Genomic DNA, 27,837 nt, shown 5'->3' on the forward strand with positions numbered 1-27,837 from the left:
TGGTTCCAAGGAAACCGGCTGATAATTCTACTCTGTAGATCCTTAGTTGCTATTGCCGGTGGAGCTGTGTCGAGGAGCTGGGAACGTGATTGGAAAGGAGGCGGATTCTGACCGGATCATCGGGATGTGCGTGTATCGGGTTAGATACGTAAATCCACCTGGTCTGTGCATACGCGGGCTCTGTCGTATAGACATAGCCCAGTGATGTCGCTTCTGGAATTCATACCAGGGAACGAATATGCTTCTACTCGTCAAGTCCTGGGGTGGTGGTGTGTGGAGGGTGAAAAATGTTATATATCAAGGACATTCAGGTGTGTCTTCCCCTGCCTCCCTTTCATTTCGTTTCTCATATCTTCTATACTTATCTTTTCTTTCTTTTTTGATAGAAAGGCTTTCTGTCTTTTGGTGAGGACCTGTTCGATGGTCCCTTTCCTATACTATGGCTATGCATTTGAAAATGTCGCCCCTGAATCTGCTTTCGATCGGATTGTCGATTTCCCAGGCCCTGTTGAGCCCAGTCGGTGGGACTCCGCTATGTTCCTCGAGTACCTTTAAATTCCCCGAATTGAAGGGCGCAGAGGTTGTCAGTATCAGTGCGAATGCTGTTCACAATTTCACGGCGCTGTCGCTTAAACCAAGCTCTCCCGAACCAAGATCTTACACCATCGACTTCTGCAATACCACGGTCACCTACACGCATCCCGGTTGGAACGACACCATCAACGTCGAGGTTTGGTTGCCACTCGAGCATCAAAACTGGAATGGTAGGCTCGAGGCATTAGGGGGTGGTGGCTACAGTGCTGGGTTTGGTTCCCTGGTTCTGACGCAAGCGGTTGCCGAAGGTTTTGTGGCCGTTGATACGGATGGGGGCCATGAGCCAGGTCCTTATGCTGCTCAAAAACCAGGGGATTGGGTGCTCACGAGCCCCGGGAATGTCAACCTGCATCTTTTGGAAGACTTCGGCTCCAGGTCTCTGTATGACATGACGATCATTGGGAAGGCGATCACCGAGGCGTATTTTGGCCGTCCTCCGAGATATTCATACTTCGGCGGCTGTTCAGGAGGTGGTCGCCAGGGCCTTATGATTGCTCAGAGATATCCTGATCAGTATGACGGTATCTTGTCTCTAGCACCGGCTATCAATATTGAAAACCTCATTCCGGCTGGGTACTGGGCGCAGCAGGTCATGAAAGGCCTCGGCGTGTACCCGTCGCCTTGTGAGATCAACGCCTTCACCAATGCAGCGATTGAAGCCTGTGATATGCTGGATGGAGTGAAAGATGGGATCATCTCGGCACCGGACCTATGTGACTTCAACCCGCACAGCGTAGTGGGTCAGAGTATCCCTTGCAACGAAACCGAAAGGAGGGTCTTTACAGAGGCGGGTGCTAATGTTGTCGAAGCTGCATGGGCTGGCCCGCGCAACCCGGCAGGCAACATTGGCTGGTTCGGTTTGAACAAAGACGCCTCCCTCACAGCCACGTATATCAACACCGAATGCTCAAACGGCACATGTTCGGCAGCACCATCTGAGCTCTTGAGCAGTTGGTTCCCGTATTTCGTTGCCAAAGACCTCGAATTTGAAATATCGAACATGACCATCGCAGAATTTTTCGCCGCGCTCCAGCTTTCGGACAGAGAATACGATTCCATGATGGCCGCAGCCAGTCCTGACCTCTCTGGATTTCGTGACGCCGGCGGGAAAATGATTTCATGGCACGGCCTCGCCGATGAAACTATTCCTCCCAACGGATCCATTGCATACTACCAGCAAGTACTGGAGCTCGACCCTTCCGCAGATGAATTCTACCGGTTATACGAGGCCCCGGGAGTCGGACACTGTGTAGGTGGTTCTGGACCATTTCCCCGTTACGCACTAGAGGAACTTATTGCTTGGGTTGAACAAGGTGTTGTTCCAGAAACTTTGAATGCCAGCAGGGCCGATGGAACTGTCCGACCTCTCTGCCCATATCCTTCCCAGCAGATTTACGAGGGTGGAGATGCCTCAGATACTAGCTCCTTCGCCTGTTCTTCTAAGCGGGTCGAAGAAAGGGGTCTGATTGCAGATGATTTTCGATTTTTTCGTCCTTCCTAATATCCTGTATACTGTTAGACATCTTGTACGATTGGAAAGGGAGGACTTCTGACTGAGTGATCATACGGTTTATATATCAGCTTATAAGAATGCTGTAAAGCAATGTGTTTTGGAATTCCGCGATTAAGAAAATAAACCTTGAGTCTGGAGTCCGGAAAACGGTTTATCGGCCAACGTGTGGCTCATTGTTCCATCGAGGTGGATTCTGGAGTCGGCGGAGTCTCATCAAGTACTCGCTTCGGCCAAACCAGCCAATCCGTCCAAGGTGGACCAAGATATGCATCGATAGTCTGGATGATAAATCTCCCCGAATCCCCAAATACCCATGAGCTACGTTGCTGGTGTAGAAGGGCAGCATAGTGCGCTAGGATAACAACAGCCTCTGGCCGTTTCAACGTCAATGAATCGATGTATTCGGAGGGAATGAGAGTCAGCCACGAGACAATATAATTTCTTGTATAGTCGCCATTGTGGTCTGATGTTATAGCGCTGCTAACCGACTGCAGCGCCTCAATCGCTTGCTGGTAAGTGTTGGTTAGCATGTCACCTACCTTCGCCGCACGTATAAGCTTCAGAAGGTTCATAAACTCCGGCGTTAGGGTTGCACCTAGTTTTGGTAGAGCCTCCCCGGCCGCCAGCACCGGCTCCAGGTCAGACTCACGCAGTGTTGTCCATGAGCTCTTTGCCACTGCGCGCACACCTTGATGCAGGTGGAGACAGTCGACAAATCTATCGAGGAAAGACATAAAGTCTGACTCCCGGTAGTTGAGACTGTCGCAAAGTGTGTGAATCCCTATCATCGAAGAGAAGAGGAGCGTGGCAACGCACGTTTCCTGATTGATTTCGGGCCTATTGGTATTGTAGATTGAGAGAGCATGTGTCTGGAGCTGGGACGCTGAATGCCGATAGTGCTTTTGCTGTGCAGGACGTACAAGGCTGAGATGCAAGGCAGACAGCGCCAGGAATTGGTTCATAAGATATGGCGCCGACAGGCCATACTTCAGGGCGTCAGCAAGAGTTAGTTGGATGTCACCGGTGCCCATTACTTTGGAAGTTTCGGTGGTAAAATGATGGAGAAGCTCGAAATGCAGCATGTTCACAGGAGGGCTGTCTATACTGATTTCATTCGACACCTCTAGCGGGATCTGGGTAGCTACCGCCGTCGATGGGGATGTCGACACCCGGCTGCTTGAGCGAGAGGCTCTAAGGGGTCTGGAAGAGATGAGCTTCAGACCTGCATACTCGCAGTGTCGCTCAGATGTGATACAGTTCGAGCAATTTGGACGCTTTTCATCGCACTAAGTACCATATTAGGGGCCATTCTGGCAATGATTGAATGAGACAGGGTCTACCTTCACGTGGCGTCGCTTGCATTCGACGCAACCGTTTCGCGACTTTTTATGGGTTCGACGTGGCATAGCAATTGGTACATTTAAGTTCTCATCGATGCACGCTTATCTTAGCCCCGCTGATCATAAGAAGCACAGTGGGTGGCGAAAACGTCTGACGTACTGAACGATGGAGATGAGAAGATGGAAGGAAGGAAGAATGGAAAGACGAGTGCTTTGTGTGATTAGTCATCGACCATCGCCGGTTTTGTGCCATCAACCTTTTTTTATCAACGAAAAAATCTGACCTTCGAGATGGCAGAAGGACCCAATGTTCCATTGGCCTACATCGAGGTTACGGAGTATGCTGTCCTGTACCATGTTTAGTGTCCTCCAGGCCCACCCTTGCTATACGCGTATGCACAGACCAACGGGGTTTTTCCAGGCAGACTCCTACAGCCCTACCACGAAATCTAAGAATAAACACTCTTTCAAGAGCCACCGTGTTTTTCCTTTCCTCGTTGCCTCTCCAGAGGACCTGCTAGCTTATTATGGCAACTATTATAAGAGCGGAGACCCAATTCCACCCTGAACAAAAATTACTTCTCAAGACAGACCTTTAGCCTGACGCTTCAGTCTCACCAACTGACAATTGTTTCTGTTCCCCGTTGCTTATTCCAAGCTGGATCTAAGGCCAGTATATTCTGTGCTAGAATGCCCGAGTTACAATCATACAAAGGCTACTACCTCTGGCAATATGTGCCCTCGAGGGCGGCCGCAGTTATCTTTCTCTTGCTCTTTCTCGGGGCAACGGCGTTCCATGTCTGGAAGATATGGAAATTGAAGACCTGGTTTTGTATCTGCTTTGCCATTGGGGGGTTCTGTAAGTACCAAAGTTATTCTGACAAAGTGGTGTCATGGTTGACTGATAGCAACAGTCGAGTTTATCGGTTACTGCGCCAGAGCCTCCGCCTATGACAAGACAGGGAGGATGATGCCGTTTTGCATTCAAAACACTTTTATCCTGCTTGGTCCTGCTCTCTTTGCCGCGTCGGTCTATATGGTGCTGGGTCGAATCATCACTGCAGTCAGGGCGGAGCACCATTCGTTGATCCGAGTCAATTGGCTCACCAAGATCTTTGTCCTCGGCGATGTCCTGTCCTTTGTGGTTCAAGGAGGAGCCGCCGGTATGATGGTCAGCAGTGATCTGGCAAGCATGGGCAATAACATTGTCATCGCCGGCCTCCTCATTCAAGTGATCATGTTTGGCCTTTTCATCGTCACCGCGATTTTGTTCCAGATGCGCATGCAGAAATCTCCCACGACCGAGTCTTTCAACGCCGAACTACCCTGGAAATCCCACCTCGGCACGCTCTACATGGTCAGTCTGCTCATCATGGTCCGATCGATCTTCCGTGTGGTCGAGTTCATCATGGGCCATGATGGGTATCTTTTGAGTCACGAATGGACTCTTTACATTTTCGATGCGCTTCTGATGTGGATTGCTATGGTTTTGTTCGGGTATCGCTATCCCGGTGACCTCCAGGCTTATTTGCATCATCCGGAAGCTGTTAGACTATGCGATGTACAGACAAAGGCATGAGTCCTTGCTGGGATGCAGGTATACTATAAACGTATATCCCTGCATTGTGTTTTGACGGGTATCGGTTGTTAGAAGTGGTGGGTGCCTTTGCAATCTAGACCAAAAAGCAAAAACACTAGCTGGTTCAAGGCCAGTCTGTCTAATAACTTCTTATGTCCAACACTTCCCCTCAAGGACTGCATTGTAGCTTGCCTTGGTTATGTCTGTGTCTGTATGGGTGGAGGTCTTTTCTTTTAAGTGTTGTTATAGGCAGCTTCCATAATCCATAGGTATCCGAGGACGGGATTCGAAGGTGTAATGTCTGTCGAATCCCTATTAACCCGGGCTCATAACCTGTTAGAAGTCGTGTCTTGCGAACTAGACCTAAAACGCCGGCTTCTTATTTCTCCTCCTTTTTCGATGTTTGCTTGGGTGTTCTCTTCGGCGTTTGCAATATAATGTCAATGGCTTCTTCAGGGTTGTCTAGGCTTATAGAACATGTTATTGTGCGCCGACAAACATAAGTTGCGCGGAGTGCTTCGTACAGAGAAAGTGGCCTGGTCTCTGCCTAGTGATAATAGTAATAATCAAATCTGTTATGGGAGCCGAATAGTGGGCGGGTCCCGAAAAAATTCGGGAGCAAAAAGAAGTGACCAGTCTGGGGCTCGATCCCAGGACCTTATCGGTGTTAACGATACGTGATAAACCAACTACACCAACCGGCCAATCTTGAAAGATATGGGCCATAATTTGCATTATAAGCCTAGCACAATAATCGAAATACTGCAATGACAACCCCATAACCCTATGCCCTTCTCCTGTCTAAACCTTGACTGTGTGCGACAAATCGGCCGTATGATGCCGTTTGTGGGCTAGGATAGGATGAAATCTGGACCATGGAATGCAAATCAACTCAGTTGCAGCATATAGGGTCATATGTTATCGCTACTTTATCTCAACACGTTTGTCGGGGCAAGGAGCGGTACTTGGGTAGGATATATATTGCAGTTATCCCTGAACAGATGGCACAATTTCAACCAATATTCAACAAAAATACAAAAAACCAAACACACAGAGCCGTGGTACACGAGGGGATCACTGAAGTATCAGTAAAAGTTGCCATAGCACCGAACCAAATCCCCCAAAAGATAGGCTCAACCAGGGAAGAGCCATACTTAGTCACCACACCAATTTCAAGCCGCCCTCTAGTGAACCTGATGCATCGTTTGCACCTCAGTGACGTATTTCTTCATCTTCCAAGCCGGAATACCCTTCTCGTACATCTCATCGATCTCAGCAGCATTCCGGCGAGAACATTCGGGGAGGAAAATGTAGAGAAGAATACAAACCACCACCCCAGAGCCGAAGAAAAGCCAGGCCGTCTTATAGCCCCAGTTCACACCGGCGGGATCCACTAAACAGCAACTACCGTTAGTTCCAACCCCAAAGAGATACAAGCAGCGGAGACTTACAGATGATAGGCAGGGAGGTGTTGAAAGTAAGACCAAAGAGCACCGATAAACCGGAAGCGACACCGGCGGTTCTGGCTCGCAGTTTCTGGGAGGAAACCTCCCCGACGAAGACGAATCCTAAGCTACCAACTAAAACCAACCATCAATAATTCTTCTTCCTAGAAGATGCAAATGAAACTCACCCGTGCTATTGGCGAAAGCCCACACGCACGCAACGAAGACGAGAAATGCCTTGATCCCAGCCGTCTTGGCCACAAATGCCAGAATCCCAACTATCAAGAGCGTGACGGTGCAGACGATGACAGAAACGAAAACCATGTTTCGACGGCCGAATGTATCTGTGAGAAACATAAGACAAAGAGCAGTGAACAGCTGAATCGAGCCTAAAGACCGAGTGTCAGCAATTACCAATCCTATTTCCAATGTAGAGGATAGGTCCGGTATCCAATGCACTTACACATGATAGTGGTAATAAGGAATGCATTGGTGAATCCGCTCTGTTTGAAGAAGAGACTGGCATAGGTATTGAGAAAAGATAAACCGGCCAGCTGCTGAGCACAACCCGGCAAGGCGGCCCCAATTGTACGACGGACGTTAGCACGCTGAAAGCACTCAAGGTAGGATCTGATCAATTCCTGCCAGGTCAAGCCCGCCTGACCAAGCTCTATGCGAGCGTGTCGCTCCTCGATAATGGTATTCTTGATGATGGCGTACTCGGTTTCCAGGTTGTAATCTTTGACGGAGCCATTGACGCGTTTGAGAGTCTTTTTACCTAGCTCGTCCATGTCTCGCTCGGCGTAGTAAGCTTCAAGATCACCAATACGATTAGTAGTCAAAAGGCACTCGAGTGAGGAGCAACTAACCAGGTGTTTCAGGTAACCACAAAAAGATGGGCAGCATGATACCCAGGAAACCCCATTGTGTCAGGATAGGAATCTTGTAATTATTGGGGTTACTGGTCTGCACCAGCATGAGGACGAGATTAGCGAGAAACTTTCCAATGACATTCCAGAAGCCATAAGTAACGATCATGGCTCCACGGATATTGACGGGAGACCACTCCATCACATAGACCGGAAGTGTGGCCTGGATGGCGCCTATCCCGACACCAGCCAGCAATTTTGCCCCAGTCCAATCTCTCCAGTCCCGAACAAGGGTCTCGATTATAAGCGACTAGGAGAGCAAATTATTAGAGGAGGGGCTTTGCCACCTAACATACATGGAGTATTACCGCAGCAAGGACGATCCAGACACCGTACAGCGTCATTTTTCGGCCGACGAGATCGGAGATGGGGTTCATAAAGACCATACCAATCAACTGTCCAAGAGACTGCATGGCACCCCATAAAGCCGTGTAGTTGGCCTTGAGCGCCCTCTCCCCACTCGAGTCCAAAAAACCAACATGGTTGATGAAGCCCTGGTTTGCTATGATGTTTCCTAAACTGGAGGTTTAGCCAACACATAGAGCAGATAGTATGCCTGTAGGAGCAGGGATGACCGACCGTTCAAGTTAATCTGGTAACCGTCCGCGGCCGCAGCGATGCACAACAGGTTGCACACAAAGACGGCCTTCGGGAATCTTTTGACCGTTGCCCAGACGCCTAGGTCATCAGCCTGGGATTTCAGTGCGACTTCACCAGCCTTGGTATTTTCGCCAGTGGACTCAATTTGTTGGTCCATGCCCTTGCCTTCATTTTCCTCGATCCTGTCTGTCTGTGTTGCCATGATAATGTTCCTATGTAAAGAATCTCGAGGAAGACAAGACAGCCCTTAAAAAACAATTAGAAGAGTATGTCGGGGCTCTATGCCTTTTAACTGTTTCTCCTGTGATATTACTTCTGTTGGCCTCTTATCAGACGCCGACGTGCCCTCAAAAGCCGACGCGCTCTCAACAGCCGATGTCTCCATATTACGCTTTGGCGAATGGAGTCAAAAGCGCGGGGAAGCATAGTGGAGATCGCAAATCCGGGGCCCCGATCTGAGCATCATGGACCCTAAGACCCCCGGTGTCAGCTGGATTCAGGAGCAGACGGAATAAAAAACACCGAGAAATCCATGGCTTGCAATGACAGATGTGCTAGCTAGGGCTCGTATTGCGTATCCGTCACCGTTTCTGGTAAGTCCGAGCAGTAACTGACCTAGACTATACCTGATTTCGACCAATCATGCAACGGATGTTCAGATGACTAGCATGTGCTGGCCAACATCCTTGAACTTCCCCGGATCAATGCAACATCTGGCCCCAAGTCAAGCAGAGCAAGGCGTCTTCCACACTCGGGCTTCGGTGGAATAGACTCCATATCAACCCATGACCGAGGTAACTCGACCGAGACAACCAAGAGACTAGCAAAAAACGATAGTGCCCCGTGCTATATTGCGGAGTAAGTTTCTGTCTAAAGAGGTCCAGCTGGCATGTATCATAACACTTACTGATCATCAACAACGCGTTCTCGAGCAGACATCGACGCATCGACAGAAACACACCATGTCCCTTGAATTTGACCGAAGCTGGATGTGGCATCCGGATTTCACGGAGGACCGCACCGACACGGCAGGCCTATTTGTGCATTTTAGAAAAGACTTGACCATCTCGATAGCGATCCCAGCTTCTCTTGTTATTCGAATAACAGCCGACACACGATACAAGCTGTACGTGAACAGCCAGCGTGTCGCCTTCGGCCCGGTGAAGGGAGACCAGAGCCTTTGGTTTTACGACGATATCGACATCGTCCCTTTTATTCATCCTGGCCGCAACCGAATCGCAGTCCATGTCCTCCGTCTTTTTCATGCCACAACGTTTGCGCCCTCCTTTGTAAGAACGCCCTTCGGCGGGGTTCGGATCACGGTCCCTGGGGAAGATGGATACTGGAAAAGTCAGCTTGAAAGCAATACTATGTGGGAGACGGCGATCGATCCTTCAACCACGCTGCGGATTGATGAGCCTGAAGACCATTTCCTCCATATTTATGAAAAGACTTCACGGCCAAGGAGTGAGACATCCTCCTTGGACTGGAAGCCAGCTATGCTCCGAGAATTCAAAAACTCCACCGGAAATATACTACCGTGGAGCCTTTCGCCACGCCTTTTACCTTTCCATAAGATCACAAAGACACAGTGCTCAACCGTTCACAATGTCGAAAGTTGTCTAGCACCTTTGCAGTGGGAGATGGCTCTGACTGATAGAGGCAACGCTGAAACTGGTCTGTTGCTTCCCGCCGGAACCAAGCATAAAGTGGACGTGGAGATGTCAACACATATAACGGCCTTCCTCAGGATCCACTTCAAACGTCCGAAGATGAATGACGGTGTCCTTCGTGTTGTATATTCGGAATGCTATGAAGATAAGCCCGAATCAACACCATGGGTGAGGAAAAAGGAAGGCCGACGTGATTCAAGCAAGGCGCTCTACGGCCCGCAGGATATATACCAATTCCAAGGAGCCGATGGTATTGAGGGCCTGGGATATCGTGAGCATGAAGCTACCGAGGAGGTCTTTATGCCATTTCACTTCCGAACCTTCCGGTTCCTCAACATCCAAATTGATACCGGCTCAGAGGACCTGGTGCTCCTAGGTCTTGACATCGAAACAGTCAACTACCCTCTGGAGACTTTGGCTAGCTTCAAAGTAGAGCCCTGGACCTTCTCTGAAGTCCATCTATGGCAACAACTGTGGAGCACGAGCCTTCGAACTTTGTCCAATTGCATGCATGACTGTTATGAGGATTGTCCGTTCTATGAGCAGCTTCAGTATGCGATGGATGCCCGCAGCTCTTCTCTCTTCACTTACAGTATATCTGGCGACGATCGTCTTGCAAGACAGGCTATCATGCAGCTACACAATACCTTCCAGCCTCAGATTGGCTTGACGGCAAGCCGGGCGCCTACTCATCGTCTGCAATTTATCCCCCATTTCTCACTGTACTGGATATGTATGATTGGTGATCACCTCACCTATTTCGGGGACATCCAATTTGTTTCACGGTTTCTACCGGTGATTGATGCCGTTTTATCCTACTTCCATTCTCGAATCGATGTACATGGATTGGTCACAGCGGAAGTGCGACCAGGAATCTGGAATTTTGTTGACTGGACTAGCCAGTGGAAACCACATGGAGTTCCACCGGCCATCGAGCGAACAGGCATATCAACATTCACAAACCAACTATACGCATACACGTTGTTCATTGCGGCACAGGTGCTAGCTGCGACGGGAAGGACATCCATCGCCGAGGAGTATCGACGTCGGGGCCAGGAAGTTAACGAGGCCGTGAAAGTACATTGCTATGACGGCGAGTTCTTTGCTGACACGTTGGCGACAGAGGCCAAGCCGGTCGACTACAGTCTGCACTGCCAGGTATGGGCAGTTTTGAGTGGAGCAGTCACCGGGCCAGAGGCACAAGATACCTTGCGAAAAGGCTTGCAGAAGAAGAAGACTGGCCAATTCGTCGAGGAGTCTGTCTCCATGTCCTTCTATACGCTGAGAGCCATGAGCTTAGCCGGCGCGGAATTGTACGACGAGAATTTCCATCAATTCTGGAGTCCATGGCAAGACCAGTTGTCTCAAAATGTTACTACATGGGTTGAAGACAACGTCTCAAAAAGATCTGATTGCCATGCGTGGGGTAGCGTACCGCTGTATGAGTTCACGGCTGAAGTCGCTGGTATTCGCCCTGGGGAATCGGGATGGGCAGTGGTCCAGTTTCGACCACGACTAGGGCTTTTTAGAGAATTGGAGGCCACTGTTCCACTGAAGATGACAGGAGGGACCAGCACTGGCGTCGTCCATGTTTCCTGGTCCGTCGTGGATGGCGAAACTAAAATTCACTTACAGGCCGACTTGACCGGGCTCGATTCCATCCCGGTCGATATCGTGCTTCCCGGTCAAAAGACCCGAATTCTTCTGGGCACAAATGGATTTCAATGGGTCATACCGCTAGAAAGCGTCAAGAGGTATGGAGCATAGCATCATTAGCATGTGTCTTCTGTGTCTGCCCGAAAAAGAAAAAGAATAAAAAAAAGAAAAATCGCACCTGGCCCTAGAGATGCATGTGCTCTCGAATCCTCAGCACCAAAGCCGACCCGCCTCACCTTTGGAGTCAACCAGAGCCAATCCGGGTCAGTTGACATGCACACCTCATCCTGTATGGTCAGGCTTCGTCGAGATCACGACCGGTGTGAATGGAGGACATGGCCAAATGCGGTCAGTGCAGCGTCCATCATGGACCCCGATGAGTGGGGAATCGGTGCATCGCTTCCCGTCTTTTGATGCCGTGGTGTGTAAGTTCTTGGGGTGAAATCTATTGGAGGACAGCAATTCACAGCGGAGGAGGGGAGAGGGGATGGTGGGGATTTGATGCTATGGAGTCCTACTCTGGCGTAGTCTTACTCCGCTCCGGTCTCTTGTGCTAGAATTAGTCGATTACCGTTCCAGACCCTCTTTTCTCGCTTCCACTTTCTACTCTGTTTGAGTTGGAGAAAATCATCGTGATTATTTTTGGAAAAGGAGACGGAGGGGGTGCTCCAGTCAATATCCCGTCGTCACATCCCTACCGAGATTGTCCCTTAAGTCTAAGCATTGGTAGCGCGGCGCCTTATGCCCCATCGTCTCCCCTTGGGGGTTTCAAAGTAGAACTCCGCCAAACGAGCCGGCAATGGTGCGACGACCAAGTTGATCCGATCCCGTGCAGTTCCAACGAGCATGAATCAATCCACGGTTAGTCTCCAAGGAAGATGGGGCCAGGAGTCGAGGGAGTTGGGCACTGGGCAGGCAGATCCAACTTCAGCCGGCACGGGCCCCATGGATCCAGAACCATTGCCAATTATTGCTGTTTGGGGCGGGTCGCGTTTCCTGGTGGGTGGTTAGTTCGGCTGATGGACGGGAAGTCCATGTCCTTGGGACTGAAAGAATGGGTCCTTTAGATTGAGTTTCAACCACGGGTAGATTGGAGTGCACTGACCTTTGTTTTCGAGTTCTCTCAGCCATGTTGTTGCTCGCCGACGAGGCCGGATTGTGGGAGAGATACTAGCAACTCGCTAGTCCATATGGCTCTTTTCCCCAAGTATCAACATAAAAAGCATTAGGCTAGGGTAATCATAGCGCCACCGTAACTGTTGGGTTTATTTTCGCCAAGCCAATTGGGTGACGTTGGCAGAAACCTTCTAGGCAATAGAAATCAGAGCCATCCTCCACATTTTCCAGGGTGTTGGCCGTACATTTGGTGATAGACATGGAAAAACCTTGTATCTATGTAGTGGTCTATTGGTGAATTCTCATTTTAGGCAAGTGGTGAGGATCTGAATAGGCGTTGAGGTGGTATCGGGGCTCCTCGGGCGAAGCATTTGAGCGCCTTTTGAATCCGTGGCATTGAAAAAACTCGACTAATAGACGAATCTAGACAAGACTATGTTACAGGAAATCAGCGCGATGTCATCCTAAGCAATAATTGAGCGCATCAAACTCATCTCGACAAGGTCGTTAAGTATTCGAAATGATGCAATTACTCGCTGATCCCGGTATCTTAATAGTAGAAACTTGAGCTCGAGATGAAAAATTAAGGGAATCGGAAGCACAAACATCTGTGTGCGGCTGCAACATCATCTCATTGACATTGGCTGACCGGAGAAGGACGATGAATGTGCGAAGAAACAGAACGCACGACGAGATTCCAAGTCATGTGCCGAGTCACAATTTGCCACCCAAACAAGTCACGCACGTTCAAGCACTCGCCCCATGCCTTTCACCATGTGCAAGATCATCTACAAACTTTGTATAGCTTCAATAGAGATGACAACTTAAAGTTTCTAAGCTCAGGATAAAGGCTCCATGCTTTTTTTAGGGGTCAGGTATTAATGCCCCTCGCTGACATTCGAGCAGTCATTAGATACAACATGTTGGAGTTTTTCCCGCCATAATTATTCTTGCACAGTTGATACAACAATCCCTGAAACATCCATGGGCATACAGGAACAAGACGAGAAAACCCTAATACCAAAGGCCTAAATCAATACAGTTTCGTCCACGTGGTAAGATAACGGCCTGGGTACTAGCAGCAAACAATTGCTTCTAGGGATCGCTGGCGTTCCGCATGGTATAGACATTGACATTCCCTGCAGCTTGCCAATAATCCTACATCCAGCCACACCGAGTCTATGGTAGCTTTGGAGGCGTCGCAACGAGTAAAAACTCTCATGGTTTCAAGTCTGTGGGCACGAAAGGCTAAAAGACACCGAGAAAGACCGTTCAGCCGCGAGGATCCTCGAAAAAGAGTGGTTTCGTTCGTGTTATTCGTTAGCCACCCGCAATCCTTGGATGCGCTCTAGTGCTGACCATTCGTAATGTAGCAAAACTGACACACCATGCACCCATGTTTGCAACGAACCGAAGTCAACCCCCCCGAAGCGTTCCCCCCGTGGTGGAATGGCCGTCGATAGCGTCAGCCAACTTGCACGGCCCATTGCCACCATCACCAATGGTGTCGTCGCTTCCACGCGGTCTCACAAAAGAAAGTCACAAGCGTAGCGAGGCGGCCGCGTGCTCGCTCTGTGTGCGCATGTGGCTTAACGGGGGTTTCGTGTCGAGACAAAGACTGAAATGAGCTATCAGCAAGGCGCGTGGATTATCCCAAGTCAAGCGTCAGATCTATTGGACTGTTCAGCCGGATCCCTTGGGCGAAAAAACGCCGGGGATACCCAACCCGGATGTTTGGCTTTATGCCCACGTACGTTCTCACCTCCCAAAGAAGGAAACGATGCTAGAGCAAGGAACTCCACCTTCGTCACCTGCAGCTATGCCGATGCCTTTTCATGAAGGCTGTCGATAAGAGACCACTGCAACTGGCAAAGGTCGGGTCTCTCAGAAAGGTCCAAGCGAGACGTAGCGACGACCATTGCCTCCCCTTCGGCCTTTTCGCAACCGGGGAAGCAGTCTGTTGAGTCCAGGAGATATGCTTCGGGGTCCTGATTGCTTCCCAAGTCCCGCGAAGGTACTCCGAGTTACGCGACGTACCGCAAGACTTTCTCGCTACAACTCTGCGCGGCAACACCAGCACTTTGAAGACGTAGGCGAAGCCCGACTACATGTACTACTGCAGTGATACGGTCGTCTCTGTATTGTACAAACTACGACTCAACGCAGGAGAAATCGCGAACCTATGGCGGCACAGATGACTTCGGATTCGATGGCCCGTGTGGATGTACAACTGGATAGAGATACGTCGATTGGTGGCGCTCTTTACCTATGGGAGTTGTGTTTGCTACGGGTTGTGTCTGATTCCACCGTACCAGTAATGTTTAACTACTTCCTGCCTGGGTCTTAGCGCTTACCGCATTTGCGCTGTGTTGCCTCGAACTTCTTGCGCGACGAACTCAGGAATGCCAGATCAATCACCGATATTTTGTTTATTTTTTATTTATTTATCGACTATTTCCACGAAAAGGGATATCGGGCCAGGCAGTTCGGACGTAAGTAGTTGACGTTAGCGGTGATGGTGGTGGTGGGAGCTGCAGCAAACCGCCTCTTCAGTGGGCTGTACCTTGTCACCTGCGGGCTATACTCCGGTCGGCGTACAGACCAGGTAGACGCCGAAGTGGCCCTAAGCCCTAAACGGGTTGGCGCGACGCCCTCCAAGCCGGGCACTTGGGCGAATCGGGAACCACATGGTCCCCGATAGGGGAAATATGAACCCCGACCGAGGAGGGCGGCCAATAACGCCGGGAGTCGTTGGGTCTGTCTGTTTTTTTTTTTTTTGTTCCCACCTTTTCCTTACGGAGTACAACCCCCCAGTAAGGTACTCCGTACTACCTCGACGTCATGGTCCCAAAGATCGAAGTACCGTCGGGTGTAATTATGCGGCACCTGCGAGAGAGATCCGGGTATCTCGATTCACTAGTAGTTATCATCCATGAAAAAAAAAAGAAGGTTAACCGTTTTCAGAAGAAGGTTGACAAAAAACGATCGACCCACGATAGCTACCTCGAGGATGATAGGTTTTCGTAGCACTTTCTACCCTTTGCGTAATTTTCCCCTGCTCTTGGGATTATAGCAAGTGGTGATATCCTAATAGCTAGGCAGGTATCCAACGAAGGTATGTGTGTATGTACATGTATGTATGTATCCAGATACACTCTCCATTACCTTGTATTGTATGAATAGAGCAGTAAACCCCGGTGGACGCAGTTAATCAATCTGGAATAAGATGGATGCCCCGTTACAGGTGCGTGCATTATGACAATCCACAGAGTGCTGCGGCCTACGGAGGACTGTTGCCTCCCTCCCCAGGAACCTTGCACATCAATTAATCTATGGAGATGGCCGTGTTTATTATAAATTAATTACCCCATCAAGTGACAGGAGATCCTGGTAACGCCGAGAATCCATGTCCACATTCCATCGTAGGAGAAGGTATCTGGTCCGTAATGATATAAATAATACAGAGTAGGGAAATTCCTTTTTTTTATGTATAAGGAGATGTATGTTTTTTATTTTATTATTTTTAAGTTTTTGCTTTTTTCCCCATGCTTCCTTTTCTCCCTGGCCAGGAAAAGACAAACTCCTGACTGGCAGCGGTGCTCGGGCCTCGAAGGTTCGCAGAGAGGGAGGCCCGACAGTCAGGAAACAGCGGCGGATGCGAGAGAGCCGTTCGCTCCACTCTTCACTGCCCCCATACCAAGTAGCACAGGAAGACTATCCTGCAGCCAGATCCTTGGCCGACCGTCCTCCTTTTTTTGCCTTTCCATCGGTGACACAGCATAACCCGGCGTGGGAGGGAATTATTTACGCTTTGCCAATGGTGTCCATGACATCCATGTTTTCTTGAAACGTGCGCTCGGAGGGAAGGGAGACAGTTGACTTGACCCATTCGAGGCAATACGTCAGGAGAGATTCCCATACTTCTCCGTAGTCCGCAGCTGCTGTCCATCCCTTCATTACGTCGCCAGTGCATACATACCGCCGTCTGCGTCAATGTCTGATCTTCAAGTGCCAAGTTTGCATACCGAGTACCTGGTATTGTTTACCCGCCGTCGAGGAAAATTACGGCCGCCCGTCGATTCCCTCGGTGCCTGGGGCATCCGCTCGGGGACTTACCCGCCCCGTGTTTTGCACACAACGGACAGGGGCAATCCCTGTCCGCCCAAGCACGCTAGGAAACCAAACTACCAGGGTATATCTCAAATACTTCCCGTGTCTCTGATTGGTACCAATCCCAGGGTACGCCGGGGACCATCGGGCTAGCACTAAGTGGTGGTAGCACCGCAAATCCTCTCGAATTTAGACTGCAGCGGGCTTCGTGATCAATCAATAGTTGCAGTCACTACCAACTTGACTTCCATCCACCTGGGTCGGGTTGTAATTAAGGAAGAGTTAGATGGATGGGTAAGATTTGGTAACTGACTAGGGCCAGCAGCCGTTTATCGGTTTTGTGACCTATCGCCCTTGAAATCTTGGGCTGTGTTTCTTTGTTGGATTTCTTTTCTTATTGGATCCCCTCCTTTTTATTTTCTTTTTTTGTCTTCTCTTGAGACGTTCCACCCCTGATGTTGTTTCTCCGCGTAGAATCTAGAACTCAATTGCAGAAAACGATACATCAAAAGAAGGAAAGAAAAAAAAAAACAAAATCATAATTATTATGTATGTACATCCGTTTGTTGTTTGTACCAACCTCCGTACCACGAGGGTGGATCGCGAGGTGTACCTACCCGTCCACATGGCACTTCCGTAACCTACCACGACGTGGATGGCGTTTGACACCAACTTCGATAATCGTTGATCCAGCGTTTCAGTAGTCAGACTTACGAGCACCCCGAGGAGCTCCGAAGAAAGCTAATGGTTCCTAAAATATTCTTTCCGAAAGGGGGAACGCTCACACGGGGACCATCGTACATTGACAGCATCAGGGAGAAAAAAAAAGTGTCATGGGATTCGCCCCACTGCGTCGTTCTGGGTCCCTGAGTAAAGCAGGGAGTAGCGGAGTAGGTTTACGGAATTATTATTGCGGTTCATAGTGATGGATATTGGGTGTCATTTCTATCGAAAAAATTATGGGGCGTCACATCTCCGAATTCCCCAATTTTCCCTCGTTCTGGGGCTGTCGTTCCTCGACGCTCGAGGCCAATTCGCCCAAAAAGGACCAAATCCTCATGTGACCGCCTGCTTGGTAGATTGCGCTTGCGAGCACTGCCGCCGGAGTTTCGATCAGATTGAGTCTTATCGATCCCATTGTTGCGGTCCCAGCTGTTCTACTGGCCGGCCTGGTCCCTTAGTCACGATTTAATATATCGTAAAAGGTGAGCATCGCGAAGAGCTCCGGCGCCAGGGCTATCAATCCCAACCGCGGCGGCTGGCCCGCCTATCATTGCCTAAAGCGCCCTAGCCCTGCGGCGCGAGAATGACAAATACCTTATTTTGCCCACCAATCAGCTCCCAAGGCTGCGCCCTGGCCCGTCACGTCATGCAGTGTCGTTCAGGGGTTCGTGCTTCTACCCTATTTTAGCCCGGTCGTTTAGAGGGCTGATCTATCCAGATGACGCTGGTTGTTTGATGATTTGATTATTTCTGGGACTCGATATTACTTAAAGCTGCATGCCCCTTTTTAAACCCGTTTGGGAAAGAAGAAGGGCAGGTCAACGGCCCTGTAGCCCGGCGTGCCTATCCTGCCAGTGGATTGTACCTGGAACTAGACCTAAGCGAAAGCAAGTAGGAGGTCCCCGATAGCCCGGGGTTTTCTGTGTGACAGATTTGACAGTGCGAGTTACCCACTGTGCTTTAGCTCTATCATGCTAGGGCGGGGATCATCGGCTGCTCTGTGCTGGGGCAGAGATTTGTCACGGATGAAAAGTCTTTCATGTAACTATTGGCCTCGGCTATAACAAAGCCAATGTGTATTTCTGGGAGGCGCAGGCGAGACCACCTGGGAGAACACATGGTTGGATCGATCCCATGTCGACGTCGTCACCAATAGTTCGTGTGAGATGGGAGGTGATATACATCCATACAGCCCTAAACCTGAGGGATTCGTCGAGGCGCCATGATGGATCAGATCGCACGCATACAGAGTTATTGACTACCCTGTGATAACTACATTTGCCGAAGCTTATTTTCCCACTGCCCATGGTCTTGGTACCCAGGAAGAGGGGAAATTCAGATCGTCCAACCACAAAAGCTCATTTCCGATCCATCTCAAACGATCGGTAGCAGCGGTGCCAATCGATGGAGGTCACCGTGTGGGTACAAGGAACAATAGTCGGCTAGAACTGTTTCTGATCCATATTTTGTATTGTCTTGTATGGTAGCTTTTAGCTTCTTCTACGCCTTGCCGGCGCGCCTCGTTCTATGACAGCGGGTTTGTCCGGCATAGAACCATAACTCAATCACCTAAGTGACAGAAGCTACTTACGTAGTCATGTAGTACCGGGGAATTGGCTTTCCGATCGAATGCAGATAGTCGATGATGCAGTTCGAGGTCCCCGACCTCCCCGATAAATCACACCTATCATTCATGCAGGAATCCTTCGAGCTGGCACTGGCGCCCTGGAATACAATGGGTCCGTTCGTTGGTTACCTGGAATGTATGTACCTATGCACATACTACGGAGTACATCCTACAAATGCATCCCGTACAATAGGTGGAGGTTTTTTTTTTTGACTCACCAGCAGTTAAGTTACGACACGCATACTCGCCATTGTGGATACTGAGCCCCAGACATGAGAAAGGGGGAGGAGAAGGCTTCGATGGATCTATCAATCTTCGACTGCATTTCCGACATAAGCGAGCTGGTTTTGGACCCAGAATCTGGACAGACCCTGCAGCTAAACGTGAGTCAGGATCGTGAACATTGGACGTTGGTTGGACGGTGAGGATGTTGGAGTTTTTTCTTTTTCTATATGATCATATTTCAATACCAGCCTCGCTTGTTGGATACGGACTGCGTCTTCTCTGTATGCACCCGGACAAATGTAGGTATTGTCGTATAAGGATCTATACATTCGTGTCGTCGGCTGCCAGATATCACGTTATGGCGAATGTTGCGCACACGATGCACATTGGCAAAGAATTCCGCGGCATTGTTTTATTATTTCGATTCTGATCAGTATTGCTATCGCTCGACCCTAGCGTATAGAGACATTTCTACTTAGTGTGAGTGTTTAAATGATGAGTAAACACATTTTACCAAATCCGCTCTACAGCACCGACACAAGGGTACTCCATTCCAGATCAGCAATTGCGTACGATCTCCATGTCGATCACAACCCGGAGCGGTAAAAACAAAGCCAAAAGATTTCAAATTGTGAGAGGGCCCTACTCCGTCGATGGCCCAGCGCCAATCATGGTCCCCACACAAACGGTTCATGCCTGGGAGACTGGGTAACGGCCCACGGGGGGTGGAGAGATCAGAATAGGGTACAGAGCACCGCGCAGACGAGTTTCTGTGTGGGTGGAAAAGAGGTGGATGGCTGGCTGAGGACTGGAGCCTTGCCATCGATTTTTGTTATTTTATTTTATTTTATTTTTTCGAACACATCATTCGGTTCTCCATCATTCAGGCGGGTCGTGTGCTAAAAAATGATTGAAAATAATACTATGAATGATACTCTAGGATCAATTCAATAGTCCAAACTCCCAGGTCCTTGGGCATAGCACACCACATATCATTCTCGGCGTAGGGAGGCGAGAAGCACCAGTAATTACCACCTTGAACAATGCACCGCAGGGTCTGTCATGGCCGACGACCGACCCAAACATGGATACCGGCTGATGCTCCATCGCCGGTGGATCCCGATTCGCGGTTTCCTGTTTGGAGGCCTTTCCAAGGCGCTTTTCCGCTGCCCTCGATCTCGGCACAACTCCTCGACCACCCACACCAGCAACCTGACACTAACCATGTTTTATCGGCGGGAACTAGATCCTTTTTTTCTTTTTCTCTTTTTCTTTTTCTTTTTCTTTTTTTTTTGCCCCTCTCTCCTCGACACAGACTCCAATGCACGCCTGGTCGTTTCTTCCCCTTGCTTTCTTCCCTCCCCCCCCTTTCCATCATTTTCCATCCTAAAACCATGGCACAGCACTGAGACGGCCCCAATCCAAGAATAACTCGAGTCATAGGAGAATTCAGTTGGGCTCCGTAAGCTGTCCGCCTTGTCTTTTGACTTTCCTAATTTACCTCTGCCAGACCGTTTCTGCCGCTCCCGTTTTCCTGTCAGGGCCTGAACTTAGACGAGCATGGGCCAAATCACCCAGAACCAGTAACCCACTTCTTACCCATCGGTTTGGTCGATGAATCGCTCCTAGTTCACGGTGGCCCGGGATGGCGGTAATTGGACGACGCGGGTAGTGATCGGATCTTATTTTCTTTTCTTTTTTTTTTTAACTTGTTTGATCGGTAGCATGGAAGACGGAGATGCTCGCCCATTCCTTTTTTCTTTTTCTTTTTCTTTTTTTTTTTTGACTTTTCCTTCCGTGTGTGTAGGCGTGCGTCAATCCCGTATATCATTTAATTTATTTTTCTCGCCCGACTGCTGCAACTAATGGTCATTGCCATAGCATTAATGTTGCCTTTCTTCTCGTTTAACCCCTGATTCTATCCCCACTACTTGCGCACAAATATGTACCGGTGGAATGGGAAACGGCAAGATTGCCTCTGTCAAGCCGGAATAACAAATTCTATTTAGACTATAGGGATATGTGAAGATCCTTGCCCTCGACTCTGCTATCTAGCACCCCAAAGTGAATATAAATATATAGTATTATGTTCAGTAGTGTAAGTCCCATGTTGTGCATTACGTAGCACTCTGTACCACCTTGCTAATCCAAAAGGTAACCCGCCTTGCCGCGGAGCCCATGGAAACCACATCGCGTTTCTGTTTCTTACACAATATATCGCTTTCCCCGAAGTATATGTCCAGGATCCCCGACGGGAGTCAATAAATAGAAACGAGATGTACATCCAGTGTTTCACACATCCAGCAATAGTACCACTAACATCCCTGCTGCAAGACCGATCCGGTGGTAGAGTCAGTCACTATAATCATATAGTGGCAAATCTCCCCCACGATCTGTAAACACCAGCTGCAACAATTGATAGCTAGCCCTTTTTTTTTTTTTTACTTTTTCTTTTTCTTCATTTTTTTTTTTCGAAGGAGGGTCATGGGTGCTGGGTTGTGGTTGCTTCGAAATTATCCCCCTGTCAATGATGGATCTGACTTATTCCTAAAAGAGATACTGCATACTAGTACGGTAGTATCTTTCTGAGGTTCCCCACTTGTGTAATCATTACGGCTCAGGTTGGTCGAGTGGTCTCTGGGCGGTAATTTTGTTCATCCTTGACCACATTAAGCATGGGATCGGGGACTGTACGCATAGGCAACCTACGCGTCTGCAAAGTGGGCAGTGACCAGGTCGCCAGGTTAGCGTGTCTAGGGATAATCCCCAAGGGGGGTTACCTTAGGCAGAAGGTACGTACTCCGGAGTAGGTAGCACTACCTACTGAGATACTTCGGTAAGGTAGTGAGGAAAGTGGGCGAGCATGCTGTCATAATCCATGGATATCGTACCCGACAAACACGGATACAATACAGCTATACATACATACGGTACGGGATACTTTACCGCCCTTGTTAAATTACCGAGTCGTAATGAGATCCACCCTGCCAGAAAAATAAAATAAAATAAAATAAGAATCGAAAAATCATTTTTCTTTTTTGATTTTTCGTTTCCTTTATTTTATTATTTTATTTTATTTTATTTTATTTTTTTAATTATGATTATTATTATTATTCCTCCGACAACTGTCAGCTCCGAGATCTTGGATCAGATCTTCTCCTATAGCGTGCTCTAGGTGTGGAGCAGTTGCCATTTTTCTCTGACCCGTCTCCCTGGTCATTGTATTCTTCTGCTGCTGCTTGTTGCTATAATAATTGATCATAGCCTTCATCTCCATCCCTTCTCCATGTCGCCTTGTCCACCATCTTTATAAATCCCAAAGTCCTTGTCCTCCCCCTCCTCCTGGTCCAAATTCCTCCCTCAGGTATATCTACCACCTGGCGAGCACACCTTTGGAACCTTAAACTTCATACTCTCAACCTTACTTTCAACCCCGTCTTCGCAAATTCCCAAGTACCTGGTTGGATTGGTCACTGCTTCCTTACTATTCGAATCCTTTTGTTCTTCAGACCACCCACGCAAAACATTGTTCGGACTTCGTGCGGTTCAAATCCCCTGGGTCTACGCTAAGCGTTCACGGTAAGATTCAACTTTCCTTCAACCGTGTTTATCCTCCCCGCCCACCTTCTGCCGTTGCGGTCGTTCAAGGTCAACCCGTGCCTGAGGCTTTATTGACTTCACCATTACTTCCGTACCACCACCCATTTACCCTTACCTCATCCAGACTTCACTTCCTCCCCCCACACAACATTTTCTCTTTATTTTTCTCTCCCATTACTAATTTTCTTTCTTCCTTACTTGCTTCTTTTCTTCATCTCCCTGACATACTTTTCTAACTTTTATTATTAGAAACTAAAACAAGAAAGAAAAAGAACTCGCAAATTTATTTGAACTCCCATTTCATCCCAAATGGCTCCCACTCATCGTCGAGGACCTTGGGTCCCTGAGGAGGACCAGTTGCTGCTTCAGTTGGTTCGCGAGCAGGGCCCCAATAACTGGGTCCGCATTTCCCAGCACATGCACTATCGGTCCCCCAAGCAGTGCCGCGAGCGTTTCCACCAGAATCTCAAGCCGACGCTCAACCGCGAGCCCATCTCCGTCGAGGAGGGGATGATGATCGAGCGCCTTGTGACTGAGATGGGCAAGCGGTGGGCTGAAATCGCCAGGCGGTTGGGCAACCGGAGCGACAACGCAGTCAAAAACTGGTGGAATGGCAGCATGAACCGGAAGAGAAGAGGTCTGCCTACGTCAGGCACACCTCATCCCGGCCGCACTTGCAACGGCCGAGTGGAGGCTCCGTATGCGCGGGCTTCGATCAGCATGAGCAGCCCAATCAGTCGCTCTCGGTATTCATCCATCTCCCACGACCGGCCACTCACTTCTTGGTCGAAGTCGCCTTCTCGAAGAGAATCTTGCTCAACCACGTCCATCGACTGCCCCCGGCAGTTGACCCCGATCTACACACTCCCGGCTCTCAACCGCCCCGTCGAAACTCCCTTGACCTCGCCTGCTTTCTCAGAAGTCTCCAACACCCTCTCAATAGAACCCCCCTCGATGGTCTCCGACCATAACTCAGTCTCCTCTGCTTCTCCACGGACCGTCTCTTCCCCGCAACTTCTACCCTTCCCGCTTGACCCCCGCCAGCAGTACGGCGATTTGCGCAGACCCAGCGCACCACTCCAGCCTTCAGAGGACGTCTACTTCTCCGATCTATCGCTGAAGCAGCGATGGGCTTCCGATCGTCGGTCCTGGAACCAACCCTCTTCTTTACTACCGCAGACCTGGTCTATGTCCCCGGAAAGGCCTCGACCGGAATCCTTCAAGGGCGAAGCTCCCCGTGATTCCCGCATGGGCCTTGATAATTTGCTCAATTAATGACCACACGACCGTCTGCTTTATGTTCACCTGTCTTGATATTGGCTCCCGAAGATGATTTTCTGGAAGCGTCTAATGTATATGTGTGCCCCGACCGATGTCTCTCATTTTGACACTATTCTTTCCTTTGTATCTATATCCTGTACATCTTTGATGACTTTCCCCTTTCCAATTCCACCACGTCGGGTCACGTGGTTATGGCTGGCTTTTTTCTTCTTTTTTTTTGGGATCGAATCGTTTTGGCGGGTTCAGCTTTCCCTTTCTGAGTTGGTGTTTTTCTGCCTTTCATAAAAAGCATTTGATGGAAAACGGAGTTCTCTGATTGCGTGATTTCACAACTACTGCTGGGTGATCCGGTGAATGTTTTGGGCTTATAGAAGGAGGTCTTGCAGTGGAGAATACTTCCGGATTTTGAATTTTGGCTTTGCATGTATTGGTTATTACGGAATTTTTTCGTGCTTGGATTTAATAATAATACCCCTATGGCTTTTATTACTCTTACATTGTTTTGGCTTATTCAACTGATTGAATCTCAAACAACAACTGTCTTCTAGTATTGGTATCCTGCTATTCGGCCTAGGCACATGCAGATGAAAAACAACGGTGGCCATAAAGTGGCAAAAAAAGGACGTCCACCGTTCGACATGAAAGGAGGGCCCACAGGATACGACCCAGCTTATCCTCCGTTGTTGGTGGCTGGCTGTCACCAGCTCTTCTCTCCCAGTGAAATGCCAGAGACTCACGAGGAATACGCAAGGGGTGACCAGAATTTACGAAGAGGAAGACCAGACCACCGCTGGCCCCATCCCCCTCTCTCAAATGAGGAAAAATCACAATAAAAAATAATCAAAGAAATGGAACCAACGAAAAGGCGTGGACCAAGTCCAGCGTTCGCATGCATGGAAATCCATCTGGGGAAGTTGGGATCGATAGGTCAATTTGCAATCCAGCTGACGAGTGCCATCCATACAACCCCCATACAACCACCGATCCATCGCTTCCCTCTCCGAGCCTTCCAAGCAGTCAGATCATTGGGGCGGCAGTTCATGCATTCCTGCCAGTAGCAGGGACTGCGTGGATGCTTGGAGCTCCGCTCAATGGCTGACTGGGGAGGGGAGGGGAGGGGGCAGAATTCCGCATCGAACCTTGATGGGCAGTGGATTCCCTCCAGCTATCATCGTCGAGGTAAGTAAGGTTGATACCTAAACCTAATCCTCCACCAACTCGCAGCCGGTTTCCCCCCTCCTTCCTTTTGTCTGGGCCATTCATTCTGCCTCGCCCTTTGACTCTCGATCCCCCTTGGGTCTTGGTGCATGATCATCAACGGTTTGGAACGGGAAGATCAGCTCGGCTCATCTTCTCTTTCTCCTATCTGACTTGCTTAGCTGAACTGCGGTGTTATCCTTGATGCGCGTCTTGGGATCTGTGAAGCTGGAACATATGCATCTCTCCCCTCGAAATCCTGCTCCTTCGGGGTCTCGTACTTTGTACTTTGTGCACTCTATACTTGCCAAAGGGATCGGCCCCGCGGGGATCAACCAGTTCGAGAAAAAAGGCAAAAAAGAAAAAAAAAAAAAAAAAAGGAAGTCGCCGCCACAGGAACCGGTGTCCGACGCAGGCGTGGCCGTGACCTTGGCCTCCAGCCTCGACTTATCTGCGAATCGTATTTCCCGGCCTCCTATTAGCAGCTGGCTACCACTTCTCCCCTACCTGACTCGCCACAACGCTACGGATGCAGAAGCCACTTACAGGTGTGCATATAGTCCCTGCAAGCGTGCTGATCCAGGAATTGGCGTCAGCGAGCTGCGATTGGAACACCGAGCCCTGCGGTATCCAGGAAGGACTATTGTCGCCATCTACGTGCTAGATATGGGAGGAATCTGCCCGTTTCAGCCAGCCTTCATCCGTGGCCACACATGCTTACATATCTTAGAACCTAGTTACTAGTTGCGTTGCCGGTCAGCTTGGGAAGCTGGACCCGAGAAAGCGACTCAAGGAGTGGCTTCACGAGGACAAGAATGCCCATCGTTAGCGAATTATCCCAGAGCCGAATGTTTGGAGGAATATCGGTGATTGGGCTGTTGTTGTCGCCGTACTTCGCATTGCTTCAACCGATACACGCAATACCTACCTACCAGCCAAGCGTACCATACCAATAATTACGGACTACCTTACTGGGCTGGACCATGAATGATTAACTAATCGGCATTGACATGGAGTGCAGAATTGACAAGACCATTATGACTACAGGGGTGTTCAGCACCAGCCGAGTCCAAAAACTCTTCAGAAGCCGTCTTGCATAGACGAGATGATCCGAGAAAATTAACCCACGATCTTTTTTTTTTCTTTTTACCTGTGATTTGGAATACTGGTCGCTAGCGCGGGCACTAGATTCGATTAGTTCGTCGCTACTCGCGCAACGTGACGTATTGCCGGTTCCGATCGATCGTGATGATTTTGATTTTCGAATTTTGCCATGGCCGTCGTGGGTATCGGCTCGGCGTGTGGAGCCAGACCGTTACAAATGTGCGCCGTACATCGAAAGCGACTCGAATTTCACCGAGAGCAAACACGAAATGACAATCTTATTGTTATATTGCTCTCGCCCCGGCGGGTTTAATGATCTACCCCCTGAGTTACATCTCCAGACCCGACATCCCTGCCGGACGAATTGTAGGGGGAGCGATTAAATTAAACATAGATTGGGGGTTAATTAATCCGTCCACCGGCCTCCAACCAAGCAATATCTGACAGTTGAAACGCAGCTAGCTCGCCTGATCGGCCTCAGCACTTAATATCCAAAAGGGGGGCATTTTATTTATATCCGCGCAACGAAGGCCCCCAACAGTTGTCGCAAGATCTGCTTTTAATCTGCTGCAAGTGGAGAATGCGTGTTGTTGGGGAAGGTGAGTGAGAGGGTGAAGCTCAAGTGACTCTCGGACGGTCTGGGAATGTAACGTCAGGATTCAGGAGTCATAACGACACTACGGATACTCCGAATAACCAAGCGCGATGGGTCCTCGTTTGGAGCATGTTGCCAAACTACCCCATGGAGTCTAGGCGTGCTGTGCTGTGTAAAGACATGCATCGAGGATCACAGCCAGGGCGACCGTTCCAGATAGATTGCCTGCGCATCTCATTTTCGAGTCCGATCATAATAGCAACCACTATATACGGAGACCATCCCCAAACACCATGCACGTCCCCCAGCACGGTCAGGGAGGGGAGAAGGTTGCACTTGTCTTACTGTGTCGCAACTGTGGACGACTCGAGCAGCACGAAGCGAGAGCGAGATGATCGGGCTAAACCACGGTCCTAAAAAAAAACCTGAAACTTGGCTTGACTCGACCCTCCGTATTCCTGATTAGGAAAACGCAGGCCCCGTAGGCAAGCCTTACTCCGTAAGTCTAAATCCGTCTAGAAGCGATGATCTGCCCATGGCCCCTGCTCGCCAGATAAAACGCTCCAACCGACCCATGCCCAAGGGTCGACTAGCGGCGAAGCTGAAACGGCCGCGCCCTTGAGAGCCCACGGTCTATCCAGTGGAAACCTGGGGCTTTTGGTTTTAGTTTATTTGGATTTTGCTTTTTGCATTTCTCCGTGGGTTGACTGACGGAGTTATAATTATAATAATAATAGTAAATAAATAATAATAAAGAATAGTATTTTCTCTGCCCCTTCTCTTCCATTCCATTCGTGTTCTATCCGCCCACCCATCGGTTATCCCTGATGGAGCCACGGGGCTTGGACTAGTCAAATCTCGTCTTTTGTTTGGCTCGCTACACGAGCGCAGGTTGTTGGTTTTTTGGTATAGGCACAACAGCGGGAAAAT

At 49.3% G+C, this 27,837-nt stretch overlaps 7 protein-coding genes and 1 non-coding gene across 8 annotated transcripts; 4 read left to right on the top strand and 4 right to left on the bottom strand.

Moving 5' to 3' along the window:
* Positions 1-457: 457 nt before the first annotated feature.
* On the top strand, positions 458-2,095 carry P170DRAFT_513178 (tannase and feruloyl esterase; the record flags this gene model as incomplete). The annotated part of the gene is made up of 1 exon (XM_024855077.1): positions 458-2,095. The coding sequence occupies one exon, from the start codon at positions 458-460 to the stop codon at positions 2,093-2,095; it is 1,638 nt and encodes a 545-aa protein (XP_024700431.1).
* Positions 2,096-2,277: 182 nt separating this feature from the next.
* On the bottom strand, positions 2,278-3,513 carry P170DRAFT_367146 (uncharacterized protein; the record flags this gene model as incomplete). Its single annotated transcript, XM_024844792.1, has 2 exons — positions 2,278-3,393; positions 3,448-3,513. The coding sequence occupies 2 exons, from the start codon at positions 3,511-3,513 to the stop codon at positions 2,278-2,280; spliced, it is 1,182 nt and encodes a 393-aa protein (XP_024700432.1).
* Positions 3,514-4,137: 624 nt separating this feature from the next.
* On the top strand, positions 4,138-5,026 carry P170DRAFT_502213 (RTA1 domain-containing protein; the record flags this gene model as incomplete). Its single annotated transcript, XM_024854180.1, has 2 exons — positions 4,138-4,306; positions 4,362-5,026. The coding sequence occupies 2 exons, from the start codon at positions 4,138-4,140 to the stop codon at positions 5,024-5,026; spliced, it is 834 nt and encodes a 277-aa protein (XP_024700433.1).
* Positions 5,027-5,655: 629 nt separating this feature from the next.
* Positions 5,656-5,730, bottom strand: P170DRAFT_t181. The gene has a single exon. It is a non-coding gene; the product is annotated as a tRNA-Val (tRNA).
* Positions 5,731-6,210: 480 nt separating this feature from the next.
* P170DRAFT_366459 (MFS general substrate transporter) lies at positions 6,211-8,157 on the bottom strand (the record flags this gene model as incomplete). The annotated part of the gene is made up of 7 exons (XM_024844758.1): positions 6,211-6,419; positions 6,478-6,606; positions 6,660-6,860; positions 6,935-7,282; positions 7,341-7,650; positions 7,709-7,914; positions 7,980-8,157. The coding sequence occupies 7 exons, from the start codon at positions 8,155-8,157 to the stop codon at positions 6,211-6,213; spliced, it is 1,581 nt and encodes a 526-aa protein (XP_024700434.1).
* Positions 8,158-8,962: 805 nt separating this feature from the next.
* Positions 8,963-11,440, top strand: P170DRAFT_416102 (putative rhamnosidase B; the record flags this gene model as incomplete). The annotated part of the gene is made up of 2 exons (XM_024847101.1): positions 8,963-9,923; positions 9,957-11,440. 2 exons carry the CDS (start codon positions 8,963-8,965, stop codon positions 11,438-11,440), a joined length of 2,445 nt encoding a protein of 814 aa, XP_024700435.1.
* An 11,148-nt stretch (positions 11,441-22,588) lies between these two features.
* flbD (putative MYB family conidiophore development protein FlbD) lies at positions 22,589-24,099 on the top strand. Its single transcript, XM_024843153.1, has 2 exons — positions 22,589-22,709; positions 22,980-24,099. Exon 2 carries the CDS (start codon positions 23,040-23,042, stop codon positions 24,003-24,005), a length of 966 nt encoding a protein of 321 aa, XP_024700436.1. The 5' UTR covers positions 22,589-22,709; positions 22,980-23,039; the 3' UTR covers positions 24,006-24,099.
* On the bottom strand, positions 24,100-24,527 carry P170DRAFT_273403 (uncharacterized protein). Its single transcript, XM_024843154.1, has one exon. It carries the CDS (start codon positions 24,433-24,435, stop codon positions 24,193-24,195), a length of 243 nt encoding a protein of 80 aa, XP_024700437.1. The 5' UTR covers positions 24,436-24,527; the 3' UTR covers positions 24,100-24,192.
* Between the last annotated feature and the right edge of the window lie 3,310 nt (positions 24,528-27,837).

This window comes from Aspergillus steynii, assembly GCF_002849105.1.
Source record: "Aspergillus steynii IBT 23096 chromosome Unknown P170scaffold_8, whole genome shotgun sequence".
Classification (NCBI taxonomy): Eukaryota; Fungi; Ascomycota; class Eurotiomycetes; order Eurotiales; family Aspergillaceae; genus Aspergillus; species Aspergillus steynii.

Bases quoted from the DNA above. Each gene is read 5' to 3' on its own strand.
- flbD (XM_024843153.1), top strand. From the start codon at position 23,040: ATGGCTCCCACTCATCGTCGAGGACCTTGGGTCCCTGAGGAGGACCAG.
- P170DRAFT_273403 (XM_024843154.1), bottom strand. From the start codon at position 24,435: ATGCAAAGCCAAAATTCAAAATCCGGAAGTATTCTCCACTGCAAGACC.